The 19,932-nt window shown below is 41.9% G+C and overlaps 1 protein-coding gene across 2 annotated transcripts in view; it reads left to right on the forward strand.

The window, feature by feature from the left end:
- The window catches only part of Hers (Histone gene-specific Epigenetic Repressor in late S phase), a 57,688-nt gene that overhangs the window by 627 nt on the left and 37,129 nt on the right, over nucleotides 1–19,932 (forward strand). For both annotated transcript variants that reach the window (XM_064681160.1, XM_064681159.1), the window contains exons 2-4: nucleotides 145–442; nucleotides 4,536–7,678; nucleotides 8,719–9,330. In XM_064681160.1, coding sequence (XP_064537230.1) covers nucleotides 4,561–7,678; nucleotides 8,719–9,330 — 3,730 coding nt within the window. In that variant the 5' untranslated portion in view covers nucleotides 145–442; nucleotides 4,536–4,560. The remainder of the gene's footprint in view (nucleotides 1–144; nucleotides 443–4,535; nucleotides 7,679–8,718; nucleotides 9,331–19,932) is intronic.

A 19,932-nucleotide genomic window follows, 5' to 3' on the forward strand; every position in this document is an offset into this window, starting at 1 on the left:
GAGTGTTGGCGCATTTGCATAAAAGGCTTGAAACAGCCGCCGCAGCCGTTGTAATGCATAAATTATGATGAAATCTGCTCAAAATGCGTGTTAACCGATTTGTTTATGTTCAATTACTAAAAAAAAGTGTTGCATATTTTATAGGCAAAAACAGTGCAAAAGCACTAAAAACAAATGAAAAGACAATTTAATCAAACAAAAACAAACAAAATAATTGCATTTAAACTTGAAACAACGCAGCGCCTACGCTAGGCGGCTCATCACCCAAATGGCGCTGCTGCTGCCAATGCCCAGGAATGGCTTTGGCTTAAACTGTTACTGGTATTCCCAGCTCACCTAAAAAAAACACTGCTAGTGAGAGAGGGAGAGAGCGAGAGCGCGCGCGCGCCCGCCCGCCCGCCAACTGAAAGAAGGCGCGAGTGCAAGCGAGCGAGAGCGTAAGGTAAATATGTGTGTGTGTATGTATGTGCATGTAACTGTAGCTTAAGAGCTTGACTTTTGACACATGTGTATGTGTGAATGTGCTTGTGTGTTGGTGTTAGCTGAAAAAGAGATCTTGCCTAAAAAACTTTAAATTCGAAGGTAGACAATATTAAACTATTGCTCATCTTACACTATGTTTATTATATATGTAAATGTATTTATCATTATCGTGGTATTTTGAATGAATTGTAAACGAGATTTGTAGGTATGTCTAAATCCTGATTATACCCTGTAATGAAAATGTATTGAAAATGGGTACACAGTTTTATCGATCTAGGCATGTCTGTCAGTGTGTCCCTTCAACAAATCTAGAATATTCGCAAATTTTGTTTGAAACTATCGATTCCTTTCCCTTTTACACGTAAACTTTGAACTTTTGTAAACACAAAGATTTGAATGCTATCCTTAAGCCTTTTAAATTGGCTTAAAGCTTTGATAATCCATAATCCCAGCTCCGAATATTCTATCGAAGGTCTCGAGGGGAAAGGCAATTGTGAAGCCCAAAGTAAACCTCTAAAAATTAAAAAAAAATATATAACCATTGTTTAGAGCTGAAAAATATTTTTATCAATTTGTTAATTTTCACTTTTAAATATCCTGACAATTTTATATAAGCAAAATTTTGTGAATATCAGTAACTGATTTTTAATTCATAATATAGAATTTTAATAAATGGGATCCGTTATTTATACCAGCCTTAGACTGGGCTTAAATAACTTCCGTTGCCTAACACATGCCAAGCAAAAAATACAGATTTTTCTTTTGTCGGAATATTCCTTTGACAAAAATTTCCCTTAACTCTCGTGTCAGGTCGGCTCTCCACGATTTAATGAAGAGACGCGACGCCAAAGAACCGACGGGTAGAAATTGCGACTAAAATTTTCATTGTTTGTCACGCGCTGACACTTGAACCAGAAAAAAAGGGAAAAGAAATTAAAAGTGAAGTGGAAAGTCGCTGAAACAACTGACTCAGCTGTTTCCTCTGACATGCAAATGAAATATCGAGCACATACATATGTATGTAATGTAAAAGATAAAAATGTGTAGTCATCAAATTAAACAGGGATAGGGAACAAGAATTGTGCACGATGGGAACATTATTTTTTATTTTGGATTAAATAACCAACTGGGTAAAACGTGTACATGATTTTTGGGACAATGTATGTAACAGGGGGTAGGAAGTATTAACGATACCATAAAGTATACATATATAGTATTGACAGCGACGACAAGCCGAGTTGATCTATCCGAGTCTCGTGACCTTGTATATATGAACGAGTCTTGATCGGATAGATAAGCAATAGACTTGAAATATATATATTCTCGTATACCGTAATCATGACCGTAATCAGGCTTATCACTTTTTCGATAACTCCTTCCATTTGCATATTATCGATAAATTTCGATTTTGAGATATGGTTTTTAAAACAAAACTCGTAAAATTTAAAAGCTAGATGCGCGAAACTACAGATACAAATACAGATACAGATACAGATACAGATATAGATACAGATATAGATACAGATATAGATACAGATATAGATACAGATATAGATATAGATACAGATATAGATACAGATATAGATACAGATATAGATACAAATACAGATACATACACAGATACAGATACAGATACAGATACAGATACAGATACAGATACAGATACAGATACAGATACAGATACAGATACAGATACAGATACAGATACAGATACAGATACAGATACAGATACAGATACAGATACAGATACAGATACAGATACAGATACAGATACAGATACAGATACAGATACAGATACAGATACAGATACAGATACAGATACAGATACAGATACAGATACAGATACAGATACAGATACAGATACAGATACAGATACAGATACAGATACAGATACAGATACAGATACAGATACAGATACAGATACAGATACAGATACAGATACAGATACAGATACAGATACAGATACAGATACAGATACAGATACAGATACAGATACAGATACAGATACAGATACAGATACAGATACAGATACAGATACAGATACAGATACAGATACAGATACAGATACAGATACAGATACAGATACAGATACAGATACAGATACAGATACAGATACAGATACAGATACAGATACAGATACAGATACAGATACAGATACAGATACAGATACAGATACAGATACAGATACAGATACAGATACAGATACAGATACAGATACAGATACAGATACAGATACAGATACAGATACAGATACAGATACAGATACAGATACAGATACAGATACAGATACAGATACAGATACAGATACAGATACAGATACAGATACAGATACAGATACAGATACAGATACAGATACAGATACAGATACAGATACAGATACAGATACAGATACAGATACAGATACAGATACAGATACAGATACAGATACAGATACAGATACAGATACAGATACAGATACAGATACAGATACAGATACAGATACAGATACAGATACAGATACAGATACAGATACAGATACAGATACAGATACAGATACAGATACAGATACAGATACAGATACAGATACAGATACAGATACAGATACAGATACAGATACAGATACAGATACAGATACAGATACAGATACAGATACAGATACAGATACAGATACAGATACAGATACAGATACAGATACAGATACAGATACAGATACAGATACAGATACAGATACAGATACAGATACAGATACAGATACAGATACAGATACAGATACAGATACAGATACAGATACAGATACAGATACAGATACAGATACAGATACAGATACAGATACAGATACAGATACAGATACAGATACAGATACAGATACAGATACAGATACAGATACAGATACAGATACAGATACAGATACAGATACAGATACAGATACAGATACAGATACAGATACAGATACAGATACAGATACAGATACAGATACAGATACAGATACAGATACAGATACAGATACAGATACAGATACAGATACAGATACAGATACAGATACAGATACAGATACAGATACAGATACAGATACAGATACAGATACAGATACAGATACAGATACAGATACAGATACAGATACAGATACAGATACAGATACAGATACAGATACAGATACAGATACAGATACAGATACAGATACAGATACAGATACAGATACAGATACAGATACAGATACAGATACAGATACAGATACAGATACAGATACAGATACAGATACAGATACAGATACAGATACAGATACAGATACAGATACAGATACAGATACAGATACAGATACAGATACAGATACAGATACAGATACAGATACAGATACAGATACAGATACAGATACAGATACAGATACAGATACAGATACAGATACAGATACAGATACAGATACAGATACAGATACAGATACAGATACAGATACAGATACAGATACAGATACAGATACAGATACAGATACAGATACAGATACAGATACAGATACAGATACAGATACAGATACAGATACAGATACAGATACAGATACAGATACAGATACATTTCACTTTTTGCTTACCATATCTCTAAAAATTGACGTAAACGTATTGTTAAAATTACAGCTTTGCGCTTTGTTTGGGTGCATTTCTCATAGTGTCGGCTTAAGGGGCAATCGGTGTGCGTTTGTGTGTGTTTTAATATATGTTCAGCCTTAGGATATCTGCTAGTCGGGTACTTTCGACTAGAGCGTGCTTACTTGTTTTCCTTTAATTCTTACTACGCTTTTACCAACCAGGGCTAGGGTTTATACACTTAACCATTTAATTTAATAGCAAAACAGTTTCGAATAAAGACCAAGGTGGTTTTTAAATTCACACCTGACTTTTTTACAGTGTAGCGTAGACGTGTAACTAGCACAAATCGAGTTTAGTAAGAAAACATTTCTAGCATAGGGTATGCATTGCGTCGAGCACATGTAACGATAAAATTTGCCTTTAGGTTTATCCTTCTTTCTCTTTCTGTCTCTCTTATGAGCTTTATCTCTCTTTCTCTTCCCTTGCACACACTAGTCTCTTGGCTGGGCAGCGCACAGAGATGGGTCCGAAGAAGCGTTCCAGCGTCGCCGAGCGACAGCAGCGCTCCACAGCTGCGGCTGCTGCGGCGACGACGACGGCGACGTCTGCCACAGCGACGACGTCGGCGTCGACGTCAAAGAAGCGCAGCAGTGGCAAGCAGCAAAAGCTAACGGACGAGCCGGAGGATAAAAGGTGTGCCAAATCGGAGGCAACACCAACAGCAATAAAGCGACAGCAACAGCAGGCGACGGGGTCCAGTGCAATAGCAACAACAACACCAACAACAACAACAGCTGGAGCAGCAGCAACATCCGCTGCAACAGCAACAACAACATTAGCCTCAGCCACTGCCAGCACGGAGAAGTCTGGCGGATCAAGTACGCTAAAACTGTCGCCGGAGGAGCGTCAGGAGGACGGCAAGGCGCGAGCCATAAATAAAATGCTCAAGAGTCTGGACATTAAGATTCATGGCTTTGACAATCTGCTGCCCAGCGGCGAGGAGCGCATGAGCGAGGGCCTCAAGTCCTCCATATCGGAGAATGTGAAGACCAAATCGCGCGCAGCAGCTGTCAAGGTCATAGCCAGCCTGAATCCTGGCAAGCCGCTAAATGTCAAGCGCCAGCGTGTGGACAACGAGGCCAGCAAGTTGGACAGGGAGCGCGACAAGGAGAAGGAAAAGGAGAGGGATAAGGATAAGGATAAGGACAAGGAAAAGTCCAAGGAGCCGGAGGCAGTATTAAGCGAGCCAAAGGATGCTCATTGCGATAGCAAAGAATCTCCTGGTGCCAAAGGCGCCAAACAGTCCGCGGCCAAAAAGGCCAAGCTCGAGCCGCCGTCCACATTGGCAGCCAAAGCGACAAAGGCGGCGCCCAAAAAACAACAACAACAACAACAACAAACGCAGCAACAAACGCCAAAAGACAAGGCCAGGGGCGGTGTGGCAGCACCCAAGGGTGGCAAGAAGGGCGCGCAAGCAACAGCAACAACAACAATAACAACAACAACAGCAACAACAACAACAGAGTTGGAGCAGAGCAAATCGAAGACACGCACCCAGCTGGACTCCAACACGGAGCTGGTGCACATGGATTTGGAGGAAATCAATAGTATGCAAACACCGCCAACGCCGACAGCGACGCCAACGCCAACGCCGGCGCCGACGCCGACGCCCATGGCCACACCCATAGAGTCAACGCCCACGGGCAGCGGGATAATAACACCAAGCCCTGCAGCTGCAGCAGCTGCGCCCGCCAAGCAGCGGCCCAAAAACAAATACAGCAAAACATCAGCGGGCAAAGGCCGACTGCAGCAGGCCTGCAGTAAAACGGCGCTGAGCTCCTTGAATGCGGCGAATGATATATACGATTTCAAGAGCGGCTCCGAGGATGAGGAGCCTATCAAAATGGTGCTGCCAACGCTGAAGGAGCTGCGCGAGTTTTCCGACGAGGATAACAGGCCGCTCAAGCAGCTGGAGCAGAAGCTGCTGGCCAAGGACGAAAAGGCCAAACAGGAGCAAGCAGCAGCAACAGTTGCTGCTGTGGAGCCGCCGATCAGCGCTGGCAAAGGCGGCGGCAAGAAGCAGATCAAACGCAAGCTAAATACGCCCACGTTGACAACAACAGCGGCAGCAGCCGCAGCAGCAGCAGCAACAACAACGACAGGTGGCACAACAGCAACAGTTGGTGCTGGCAAAAAAAAGCAAGCGGCAGCCAAATCAAAGCTGCCAACGCCGCCGGCAGCGGCGGTCAGCGATAGTTCGCGCTCCGAGAGCAGCGATTCGGAGGATGAGAAAAAGCTGAGCAGCTATGGGGCCAAGCGGCATCGCATGGCCTCGCTGAATGCGCTGGCCAAGGTGCAGTGCCTCTATGAGAATGAATCCCGTACCGCCCATGAGCTGGGCCTATCCAAGGCGACGCAGCAGCCGCCGCGCATACGCACGCTCGATGGCAGCGACGATGATAACAACAAAAGCGAGCTGCCGCCAGACAGGGACAGGGACAGAGACCGAGATAAGGAAAAAGACAAGGATAAGGAGAAAGCAGAGGCAGAGATTGTCGTGGAGCCGCGTCGTGAGCTGCGCTATGTGCCCGGCGGACGCGGCGTGGGCAAGCATTGGGAGTTCGATAGCGACAGCGAGGCGGAGGAGCTGCAGCTGCAGCGTTTGCAGCAGCAAAAGAAGAAGAAGCTGCAGAAGAAAACGACCGCCAAGAAGCAAACGCCAGCGGCTGGTGATAGTGAATCCAAGAAGAAGAGCCATCACAAAAAAGTCCCAGTCGAGGACAGCGATACGGAGACGCAACAGCATGCCCAGCATGACGCCGATAGCAAGGACAAGGATCGTGACAAGGAGAAGGCAAAGGATATGGATAAAGCCAAATCCAAGCCGCCGCCCAAACAGCTGCCCAAGAAGCGCAAAAGCGCCTTCACCGAGGAGCTCATTGGCGACTATAAGGGCATATTGGCGCGCAAGCGCATGGCCAGCCTCAATGCCAGCGCCATTGTGGCGGCCACCTACGAAGTGGAACGGCATCTGGACAAGAATTTGGCCAGCGATTGCAGCAGCTTTGAGAGCTACGATGAGCTGGAAACCACAAGGCCGACGGTTACGAAGGTAACCAAGGCTACGAGCGCGACCAAAGCCCAAGCCGAGCTGCACATCAAAAAGGAGCCCAAAGATTGCAAGGATAAGGACACCAGAGAGTCCAAGGAGGCCAAAGAGCTAAAGGATCTTAAGGATGCGGCATTAAGCAACAAGCCGCAGAGCAATATGATCGAGGAGAGCAACGATTCCAAGTACTCCAAGGAGACCAAGGAGACGAATACGGACACTACCATTACAACAACTGGCTATCGTGGCGATTCGAGCAGCGCTAAAGATGCCAAGGACTGCAGCCGTCCAACGTCATCCAGTGTGGTCATTGTTCAGGACACGGATGTCACCATTACCGGCGTCTATGTGAATGCCAGCAATGGTGCCGCCCAGGAGGCATATTGTAAAATGCAGTATCGTGTCCAGTCCAGCGTTACCGAGGAGCGCCTTCTGCGACCCGGCTCCGTGGAGCCACCCAAATCCTATACGCCACTCAGCGCTCTATCCAGCATGCTGCCACCTGGTGCTAGTTCCGGTCTCAGTGAGGGTAAGTTACAGATTCATAAAGAATCCTATTAAAACTTTATTATTTTTTAAATTTCACCAATATGGCAACGCTGACAATCGATTACACTTTTTCGATTAATTGACCTAAGAATCGAATATAAATTTATAGTTAAATTTTTTAATAATATGGCAACGCTGACAATTGAATTAAATGATTTCGGTTAATTGATCTTAGAATCGAACACAAAAGTAAATATTTTTAAATTTTAATGAAGTGGCAACGCTGAAATTGCATATACTTTTGCACTGATAAAATTTAGAATCAAATATTAAAATTTTAAAATTTGAAAAATATGACATCGCTGACAATCGAAGAAAAGTATTTCAATTAATTGACTTTAGAATCAAATATAAACATAAATATTATAAAATTTTTATAATATGGCAACGCTCAAAATTGAATAAACTTATTTCGATTTATTCAATTTATAGAATCAAAAAAAACGTAAATATATGTATAATTTGATAATATGGCAACCTTTATAGCCGATATACCGTTTTTCATATATAAAATTCCATTTTAAGTCTAAAATGTGAAAATTATGGCAGCGCTGACAATTCAGTTGCCGTTTGCTTTGGGTATTTCAAAGTATATGGCAACGCTGATAATTTTTTGGCAACTGGCAAAAATTATTTATCGATTTCAATAAATGTTGAAGCACCGGCACAGAAACCTTATCAAAGTTCTTTAAATTTTCTATAGTTGTATTTTCACTGACTGAATAATGTTAATATTGGTAGAATGTGACAAATGTTAAAAATGTCATTTGAACATGAATAAGTCTTGAGATCATATATTGATATTTTACCAGAAAATATTAATCGACTTCTTCAAAATAATCTGAATGTTTGTTCGAATAAAATAGTTAAACATATTAAGATTATTCAACTTTTTATCGAAACGCCAATATTGTCAACGAAATGCACTTTATTCAACGATTCATATCCAATTTAATTCGGTTGTTAATCATTCAATCATGATTGACAACATACTTATATTTTCATTTTTGCCGCTTGCAGCGCACAGCTCGCCGCCGCTGCCCGTGCAACCGCCGGCGCCGCACGTGCTGCTGCCGGGCGAACCGCTCAGCGCGGGCATGTATCATGCGCCGGATTTGGGCCTGCATACAGAGCATATGCCGCCGGATCATCATGGACCGCCGCCGCCATCTTATGCAGCCGCTGCGGCTGCAGCTGCCGCGGCCGCTGCCGCTTACCATGCCCATCAATTGGCGCCCGCCGGCAGCGGAGTGCTGCACATGCATCATCAGCATCAGTATGCGGCCGCCCATGCAGCGCATGCGGCACACGCCCATCATTACCAGCAGGCGGCAGAGTATCATGGTGGTCCGCCACCGCCGCCTCATCATTATGGTGGACCGCCGCCGCAGGCCCATTACGGTCCGCCGCCGCCGCAGGGTGGTCCGCCCACGGTGCCGCCGGATCGTTGCGATGTTGGCTCACCGCCGCCTTCGTATAGGGCTAGTGCATATCCGCCACCCCCGCCAGTCGGGCCACCGCCAACGCTGGGTGGCGGCTCAAGCGCATTCTGTGCGCCCAACCCCCATCATCATCATCAGCAGCATCAGCAACAGCAGGCGGGTCTGCCGCCACCACATCACGATCCCAGCGGTAAGTCGCCGGTTCAAAGAGACCAAATTTATATTTTACATAACAAACTTTATTCTTGGTTGGTTGGCCCAAAAAGAAATTTTGCCTTTTGTTATGCTCCCTCACATGGAGAGGGTATTAAAAGTACGCGAATTATCCAATGAATCGCTTGGACATCTACTGTACATCTTACAATATATTTTGTTGCTCGTTCCATTCCAATGTTCCCAATGTGAAGCAACAATTTAAGAAATCTAGCAAAAATTTTAAGTACACTATACCAAAGGACGCATAATATATTAAATCTTTTCTTTAAACTTCATAAAAATTTACGAGTATTTGCAGTCTGTTCTAATTCCACTACGTTCCTTTTTAACTTGTCGTTACGCCTGTCGACAAACAATATTTGAAAGGCTGCTCCATTCCATTTCGTTGCACATGTGGAAAATTTGTCCCAAATTGCACTGACACAGTCCAAAAGCCATAGAGAAATGATCCCATTTCGTTCCTCTTGTGCAAAATATTTAAAGCTTGGCGCGAAAATTCATCTTGAAAATCCCATTCTGTTTCATAACATTTAGATTTCTTATGGAAACGTTAGCAATTAGAACATTCCATAACTAAATGCTATCGTCTTGCAAATGGTTTCATCATGTCCTAAATGATGATAGAGCATCATCAATTCGAAATGAACATTTTATAGAATTTCATTTCATTGGCAATGGGCCAAAACTTGAACACTGACTTGCCACGCCCCCTTTGCAACGCCTGCTTTGATTTCAGTTATCAGCAAACAATGAGCGGCAATTTCTGCTGTTTCCAAAAAGTTTTCAACGCAACGGATAACTTGGCGATTGCCCGCCGGGCAGGGCGCACTTTTTGGCTCTGATTAGTTATTAAAGAGCTTGCCAAAGCTGCAAACTTCAAAGCGTGTGTGTGAGTGTGTGTGTGTGTGTGTGTGTGTGTGTGTGTGTGTGTGTGTGTGTGTGCCGCCCTCATCTGCAGCGTTTGTGCAGGCTGCTTAAAAATGAAGAAAAAATCATTGCATACATTTAGGCGCGCGCATAGAAACTCAGCCGCTGTGTGTGTACAGATGTATGTGTGTGCGTGTGTGTGTGCGTTGCCCAAAGCCGGAAACTGTAAGCAGGCAAGCAGCAAACGGAAACCGAGACCAGAGACCAGAGAAAATGCAAGCAAAAAGTAAACACGCTGCACTCGCAGTCGCAGTCGCAGTCAGCGCCCGTTCGCGACTGAGCAGCCAGCCAACCTCCATTGATGTCATTTACCTTTTGGTACAGACACACACACACATACACACAGACACACACACACACACACAATCTCACAAAACCACACACACACACACTTATATAATCGTTCATATGAATATATATATAACCACAAGGAAACATGTTACACAGACAGACTAATACATATGCAGTTTACAGAAAGTTGCCGCTTGCAGGCGCCTTAAAGTGTGCTACATAACTTTTCAGAGTCTGTAGATGATTTAATAACGTGCCAAGCCCAAGGTTAATAATGAAAACATTCAGTCAACGCCTAACTATCTATATATATATCGATTTTAATTGAGTGCATTTGTTTATTATTCAATTACATGAAATTAGTAAATTCACCGATTGGTTTGTTCATATATCAAATTGAATTGGAGAAATATGGTAATATGGTAATATGGGAAACATATGGGATAGTCTGAATTAATACTCTCACTCGTCTATCGAAATACTTCCAATCGAGGTAATATTTTGAATAAACATCTTACATTAAAGGATGGCGTTAAAAACTTGTACTCAATTAGGGATATGAGTTATTCAGAGCCCAAGATCAAGTTTAAACGTAAAACTCCCTTGAATAAAATGCCATAAGAACCGGCTCTTGCTATGAGATACATTTATACACTTATATTGCAATCAATTTATCGATTCACATTCATTTTGCAAACAGTAGTCCCTTATCTTCTGATCAAATAAGTCATAAGCTGACAGCAGTTATAGTGTCAATTGGTCTAAAAATGGATTCATGACGCGTTTACATTGCGTTCGGTGTGAATGCACTCATTCATTAAGCTGTTATTCATTTGCCGTTGATTGCAGTGTTCTCTCCCTCTATTAAGTAGGCTACCATTTCGATTGTCCCACATGCAGTCGCATGCCTTTACACATATATATTTATATATAGACATATATGTACTAGTTGTTTGTATTTCTTTTTTATTATCCCCTCATCCATTCATTTATCCTTGTCCATTCGTCGCCCTGTCCGCTCTAACATTTACGTTGTGCCGACAGTTGATAATTCATTAGCACATGTTCTATTTGACGTTCGTTCATCCATGTTGAAGTGCACACATACCAAGGCACACACACACATATACACACACACCTTCATACAAACACATAAGCGAAATTGAGAGCGCGCTGCGCTGCCTTTTGTCCTGACGCCTTGACGCCCCCAAAAGCTGCGGCCGCTGCTTCTTTTGGCTGCTGCGTCTCTGTTACAAACTGCTGATAAACGTCAGGAACGCGCGAGAGAGAGAATGAGAGCGAATAAAAGCGCGCAGAGAGTGCAGCAAGGATAGTTTTATATGCTGCTGTTGTTGTTGTTATTACTTTTTTTTTATTTATTTTTTTTTTTGTCAGAGCCGGCTGCCCGGCATCGTCTGCGTCGTTGAGTTACGTTTTAGTGCTCATTTAGACGTCGGAACGACAACGTAACGTAACGAATCGGCGACGGCAACGATGCCGACGACGTTTGTGGTTGGAATACGAAGATGATAATGTCGACATCTCATGATAATTACGTTCATGATGATGTTGTTTATCGTATGATGAGTGGGCTAGCCATGTATTGCGTATACGTAACGTGTGTCGCGCGTGCTGTTGATAGATAATTGTTGTTGTTTCTTTTGTTTTTTTTATTATTCTTTTTGTTATTGTGCTGTGTTGTTATTGTCGGCATTTCGTTTCGCATGTTGTTGTCAGCAGTCAACAACAACTGGCAATTATTGTCATGCTTGTTCGCTACGTTTGTCGGCGTGTTTCGGCCGTCGTCGTTGTTGTTGTGACTGCTATTATTTTAATTGTTATTAAACAAATGCCGCATTGTTTTTCCTGCAAATTGTAAATCACACATATGCGTACATACAGAAATATGCTTTAAAAAAAAATTCGGTGCCTCCGAGCCATGTCGCGCCGCGCCGCCCCGCCCAAATGCCGGCCGGTTCCGTGCGCCGTGCGATGCAGTCCGCATTCAGGTCCAGGAGAAGTTGTAGCCGCAGACGTAAAGTGCCCCAAGCATAGTGCTGACCGCAGATCTAATTAGCGTTGCATTTTCCAGTTAATTTTAATTGAGACTGATTTATGAACAACGCAATTTTTTAACTGCGTCGCGTTGTTTTCCTCCCTACCCCTTTTGCGCTCACACTTTCTCTCTCGCTCCTTTCTCTCTCTCTCTGCTTCTTTCGCACTTGCCTATTTTGTTGCTACGAGGTTTTTTTTTGTTTTTTTTTTGTTGTTTGCTTTTATTCTTTTATTCTATTGAGAAAAAGCTAGCTAAGCATCCGGCTGACGACATTATTGCGATTGCGACTCAAAATTCTCTTCGTGTATAAAAACAGGCGACAAAAACGTCACTCATGAAAATGTTCGGAGCAATAAAATATAATTATGAATTACCAAAAAAATAATGATATTTGGCAATTATTTGTTTTATAAAGCAACATTACTATGAATGTGAAACGAAAATAAATTTAAAAATTTAATATTTTTCTGAATAAACAGAATTGAAAACAGAATTGTTAAATGGTCACCATTACTCATCAACGCATAGCTACATATAACGTCGCCTCTGCTTTCGAACGAATTGTTAATAGTTTAAGAGTTCACATTTTCGAGTTCCTAGCCTCTTGTTGATTGTATGTAACTGTTTTTCTGAACTAGTATTATGCAATTGTACGATAATAATGTTCACAATCGAAAAGGAATATGAGTACATATTTTATATTCTTCCTGAATTTGTCTTATATTAAAAGTGAATCCTTAAAAAGTTGTCTTGCATTGCAAGTCAAATCATTTGCGATGCTTTTGTCGGGTGACATTGTGACTTGTTCGCTGCAGTTTGCCTTCTTTAGGAAACGCTGCACTAGCAGCAGCAGAAGCAGTGAGCGCCAAGTCGCGGCTCGTGCTGCGCTCTCCATTCCGCGCCCTCTCTCATTCGCATACCGATTTTACGCTCTTTATCTTGCACTCTCTGAAATGGCGCGGCTCTCGAGACGTTGAGCTTTACGCTGCGCGCCGCATAAAAAGCTAACGGCAGAAAATCGCATCGCTGTCGTCGTTTGTTTTAGTTTCAGTTTTGTTGTTGCTACTGCTGTTGTTTTTGCCTTTTCTTTTTGTTGTTTTTTTTTTTTTTGTTATACATGTTTTTTTTTTATTTTGCTAATTTCTTTTAAGAATTTTCTTGAACAATTTTCCTGCTGCAACGCTTTCGTTGTTGCCGTCCCGGTTTTTATTAGAAGTCGTTGGCTGCGCTGGCAACTCGTTCGAGTTTTTTGTTTGACATTGTCGTTGCTGCTGCTGTTGCTGCTTGCAACTGCTTTTTTTGCTGAGTCTGTCACCGTTTAACGGTGCTTGTGCGTGTGTGTGTGTGTGTGTGTTTAGAATCGTTTGCAAGCTTGCAAAAAGTTGCGCCAGTGGGCGGTGGCTTTTGCCTGCCCGTCGCCTGTCTCTTCCTCTGCTCTTCTTGCATCGCTTGGCTCTGTTTGTTTGGGCACTCGCTTGGCTCTAAGCTCTTAACTGTTATCAGCTATCAGCGCAAGCCACACACACACACACACACACACATACGTGCATACACAGAACGTCGTGCAACATTCATGTGGCATGTGCTGTATACAAATCGACATACAAAGCCATATATTTGACTAGAGCGAAAGAGACAGAGCACAAGGCTGCGGTAGCGAGAGCGAGAGGGCAAGACAACAAAGTGGAAATTGTAAACAGATTCATTGAGGCAACTGGCGCTGACACATTGCAACAACCAATCCTCAGTCACCCATTGCCCCCCATTCCGCCCCTTTGCCAACCGTCTGCATTTAGGCCACAAAAATGCCATCGCTGGCAGTGTCCAAAAAAGCAAAGCACAAAATAAGCATTCGAAACAACAACAGCAACAAGAAAGAAAAAACAGAAAAAAAGGCCCCCCAAAAAAAACAAAAAGAAGCGCGTTTGCAATAAGAGAAAAGCAGCGTCAGAAGAATGTGAATGCGAACGGGAATGCATACATACATATGTATATCGAAAAATACAAATTCCCTTCCCCTCTCAATGCTGCGTCGCCCCCCGCCCGTAGCTGCATCAGCTGGCCACAGGCGCAGCGAATGTTCGACAAAATATATTTCGAAAATTCGCGTTGAAAATAACTTAATGTGACACATAAAAAAAGTGAGTGTGGATTTGCAACAGCCGAGCAGCAGGAGCGCAGGAGGGCAGTATGCTCAGTGCCGAAGGGTGGAGCAGGGGGGGGGGGGTGTCTCATGAAACCGGGAGAAATTTAGGAGACATGATAGCCTGGCTACCAGCCGAACGTGACCTGCACCATGTGCCCATGTCGAGTTACCTAACTGACACAATGATTAGCTCTGGTAGTTTATTAAGTCCACAGCTAAAACAAGATAAATACATGCACATACATATGTGTACATATGCACAAATACACATATATGCACGCACACAAATGTGCCCATAAATAGATTACATGCGTGTGTGTGTGTGTGTGTGTGTGCGTTTTTCAAGCAGAGAAATTGAAATTCTTGCGGATTATCATTAAATCAAACACTACGAAAAAATGTATAATATCAAGTAATACTTATTTAAATTATGACTATTTCTAATTTTGTATGTAATTTTTATGGCTTAAAACTATTTTCAAAAATTGAGCGCACGTATCGAAGTGCTTTGAACTAAGCCATCAGCTACTTGAGCAGATACGTGAGATACGTACGGCCTGTGATCGCTGCATATACCGTACATACTTCATTGTAGGGGCTTTAAGAACTCAATAAAATCTATTACTTATACCCCTGTGGAGGGTATTATAATTTTGTCATGGTGTAACGCATTAAAGGAGGCATCTCCGGATTCAAAAAGTATATATGCTCTAGATCAGCATCAAGAGTTGAGTTTACCGTCTGTCCGTCCCTCCGTCTGTCTGTGTCTATACGAACTAGTCTCTCAGATTTAAAGCTATCATCTTGATAGGTTCGTCTTTCTGTTGCAGGCAGGACACATGTCGGAATCGTTCGAATCGGATCACTATGTCATAAAGATGCCATAGGAACGATCGGTCGAAAAGTATTTTCTTGGTTTCAGTATGCTCCCCCCATATATATATATATGATATCTTCTTAATATCGGACCACTATATCATATGCTTAGCTGCAGCTGGTTGAAAGGTAGTTCTTATATGGTCAATATTCTGTTTTCAAAGATGTTTTCATCAAAGTCATTTAAGAGCTTCACCATTTTCACATATCTGCAAATTTAAATCTTAAATATATTATATAACTTATTGACCTGAAATTGCATACACCTCGAAATAAATGTAGTTAAAATAAATTAATTTCGGCAACAATAGCAGCTCTTTATTTGCATTCACTCACAAATGGGTTAAATCGGATTATGCAAACCATCTTTGAGGTTAGTTAAGCGTAATCAATATTTGATTGCAAATTGAAATAGCCAGAGTTGGGCCAGTTGCATTCCATTTATCTCAATCATACCTGCGCCTGCAGTCAATTTGAAATTTTGGTAAATCTGCGATTGTGTGATTAACGCACTTGAACAGGAATAGAAACGAACGGCTGCGCTTGGCACGCCGACGATTGAATACCCTTGCAGACATTTGGGTTAGATGTTTCGATTATTTTTAATTGGAGTCTTGTGACAAAGCAGAACGATTTGTTAGGGTTTTGTTGATAGCTTGGGAGAAAAGTGAAGCTCGTCATTGCTGAGTTTGGTGAGGATATCTAGAAAAACGGAAAAGATTTCTATTACAACACATTTTTTGGATCCATTCTGCCTTTAAACATATATGCTCCATATAGTTATAATAAAAATGATCTCTACCAAGCGAAAGACTGTGAAGTAAGGGTTAAGTTAGAATTGAGAGGTGTTTACAATGACGGCATATTTACAATGCAGGGGATTGAGGATGAAGCCTAATACTGTTAGGTAATTAAATGATTCGCCTCGCAGAAAGGTCGCTGGGGTGTTACCTTTTGAGGCGCCTCTCTGGGATGGGTTCAGTCAGGCCCCTGACGACCGAGGCAGTTTTTCGTCGTGATCTGATCTTTGACCTTAGGTTTGTGACGTGCCATGCGAGGCAGGTCACTTTGTGTCCTGCCTTGGCTTGAACTGTTCCTATTCGATGGAGCTGGTGTGCTGATGCCCAGACTTGACCATATGCAAGCATCTATCATGATACATGCTGCACGTTAATGCACAGTTATATAAAAGTGTTCCGATCCGGTCGATTTCTATATATGCATATATTGCACGCCATGGAAAGACAAGTTATCTAATGATAGCTTTAGAACTGAGAGACTAGTTCGCTTAAAATCGGATAAACGGCTATGTCGACTCGACTGTTGATACTGATCAAGAATATACATATATACCAGTTGTCTTCTTCTGTATCTTATAGAAACATATCTATACAAAATCAATATACCCTTCGGCAAGGGCATCAATATCAGGCATATAAAGGCCACAAACCTTGTTCGATGGGATGCAGTCAGAAACAACGAAATCGAATTTGCATTCATTATTCACTTGGGAGTGCGTCGGGCACAAAGCTCATTCAGGATGATGGCAACAGCAGCAGCAGCTGACCTTTGGTGTATCCAACGGGACACCAAGGAAACATACACACAGCACTAATTGGGCCAGTGGGCATCCTTGTGTATGTGTATGTGTATGTGTATGTGTATGTGTATGTGCATCGATGTTTTCCCCCTTTGAAAACGCAATTTCAGTGCACACGCACATTTCAATTTTGCGGTTCATGCTCGCTGCTGATGGCTACGTTTCCGTTTCCTGGCGTTGCCCATTTTGTTTGCCCTGTGCACCTGTTTGATTCGCCCCAGTCTGTTGGAATTTTTCGTCAAGCTCGCATCCATTTTCAGTCGGGCGCTCTGGAAAGGAAAATTTGTTGGCCCAAATGAATGGGGCTCTCAGCTCGTGAGCAATTAACTTGCCATTTCTCGATAAGAATCGAACAAACACACACACACGCACACGCACACACGCACACGCTGAAAGGTGTTAAAGCCGAAAGAATTGTGCACAGAAGTGTTGTGGCAACAACACAAAGTTAACAAAATCTGATTTGACACGCAAAGCCACGGCAAATGCTGTTGGCAACAGGCAACTGCAGAGCTGAGACAAAAAGTACAAAAGCGTTAGAGAGAGAGGGAGAGGGAGAGGGAGAGTGAGAGTGTGAGTGTGGGGAAAGGTAGATGGCAAGTGCGAACCTGTACCGACAATAATTGCCGTGTTAATATTCCAGCTTACATGGTCGTGCATATTGGACAAAGTATTTTTGTGGCTGCAGCATAATTAAGATGCAACGTCTAGCAATAGGGATGGAGAGAGAGAGAGGGACAGAGAGAAGGGGAGGAAATGAGCTTGAGTCTCTTAAGCTTGTTTAAAATGAGTCGCGAACCCGCCCAAAAAAAGTTTTGGTAGTTCGGATTAAGTTTCGAACTAACTTCCAGCCTTAAGGTTCGGTTCATTAATCTGGTTTTTCACATCCATCCAACCTAGGCTTTGCTCCAAAACTTGGGTTTTTATGTACTTTCAACATTTTAATGAAACATTTAACTTTTTAATTAACAGTTGCCCGTCGTTGCAAGCCGTAAATATTTTCATATTCAAGCTGGGCTAAATTTGGTATTTACCAAAACCTGGCAACTACCAAATATGTGTGGATAAATCGAATAGTTAGGGGCCCAAGTTCTTAATGCTTTGTTGCTAAATTTCCCTCCGAGTTATTTATTTTAAACTTACACATTTTTTATGTTATCGATTCAGCTGTTTTTTGGAAAACTTTTTGACGTTCGGTTTATAGCAAAAATCAAATCGAATTCCTTCTTTCTTTCACTTAACCCGAAACTTCCTCTTATATTTTTATAGAGGTTATTATAAGAACGATCGGGCGAAAAGTAGGTTCTTATTATGTTCCCCAAGATATTTTTATTAAACTTGCATTTACGAGCTTAACTATTCTCACATATCTGCAAATGGGCATCAAATCTTAGTTTTCACTCGTTTTTCGCCTGCTTGGGTGAATTTCTACAATTTTCAGTCGAATTCAGAGAAAATGTTGAAACCTTGTTGTTTACCTCTTAAGTCATAATTAATTTTTGTGAGGCATTGCAAGAGCTGACGAGTCTTGATATTTAAAAAGAGACAAATATACAAATATCATGATTTAAACATGTCTTAAGTTGATGTTGCTTGCAATTAAGAACAAACTGTTTTAAATCACACTCGTTTGCACTCATTTTCCACCCCTTTCTGAGTGTTAAGCTAGCGTCGCCTGAAGAAAACTATTTTAAAAATATTCGAAGCTTAAATCTGGCCAGTTTTAAACTGGTTCATGGCCGTTGCATAATTGGTTCAGCATGAAAATATAATGGTTAGGTTGGCTTGCGTTTTATATGACAAACAATTTGCTGGCAGAATTCTTTTTTTGTGCATGGAGGAAATTCGCAATTCAATGAATCTTCAGGTGGAGACGATGACGACGACGGCGTTCGGCGCTATTTGGCATCGAATTTGAACTGGATTGTTATTGTCCTTGTTTGGCGTTTGGCAAAAGGGTTGCCAGGACCACCAAGCCCTAAGGGCCTTGACATTTTTGAGCCCTGCTTGGCCTCGTTGGCGTTTTCGCCTGTTTCGCGTCCTTGTTGCTTATTTGCCTATCGCGCTTGCAGCCAGGAGCCGCAGCGAATGGCGCTTGTCGTTTTGGGTTGGATTCATTTGGGTTGGGTTGCTTTCTAGCGTCCGCCACGTTGCCTTTGTATGGCTGGCATCTGCTATGCACATCCTTCGGCTTTACGTTTACACGTACCTCGTTCCGTGCTCCTTCTCCTACCCGAAAACCATTCTTTTGCCCATTCCCGCACTCATCCATTAGGGCTCATTGTCATCTGCAGGTTGTTAAACCAAATACTTTGCCTTCCCTTTTCTTGACTTGGCACGGCAAATACGCGGAATATGCATAGGAATTGTATTTGCAAGAGTGCGGAATAATTGCGCATTAGCATTTGCTATGTGTGAAACATGCCCCATGGAACCTGCATACGACTTATGCCAGAAACTATAGAAATTCTCATGGTATTTTAGTACGTGGTCCTTGTGGATCTTGTGAGGGATGTTTGGGGATTTGATAGGGAATCAACGTGTAACTAATGAGGAATATATGGCGTCTATGTGGGTATTCTGTGAATATTTTGGGGAACGGGGTATAAGGGTCTATACGCAGTCAATGTGGACTTTATGTGCAATCTGTGTAGATGTTGTGAATCCTAAGCGAAGTCCG

The sequence above is a fragment of the Drosophila montana genome, unplaced genomic scaffold, assembly GCF_035044405.1.
Source record: "Drosophila montana isolate Dmon_TW-CO22-7 unplaced genomic scaffold, ASM3504440v1 contig_2178_1, whole genome shotgun sequence".
NCBI lineage: Eukaryota > Metazoa > Arthropoda > Insecta > Diptera > Drosophilidae > Drosophila > Drosophila montana.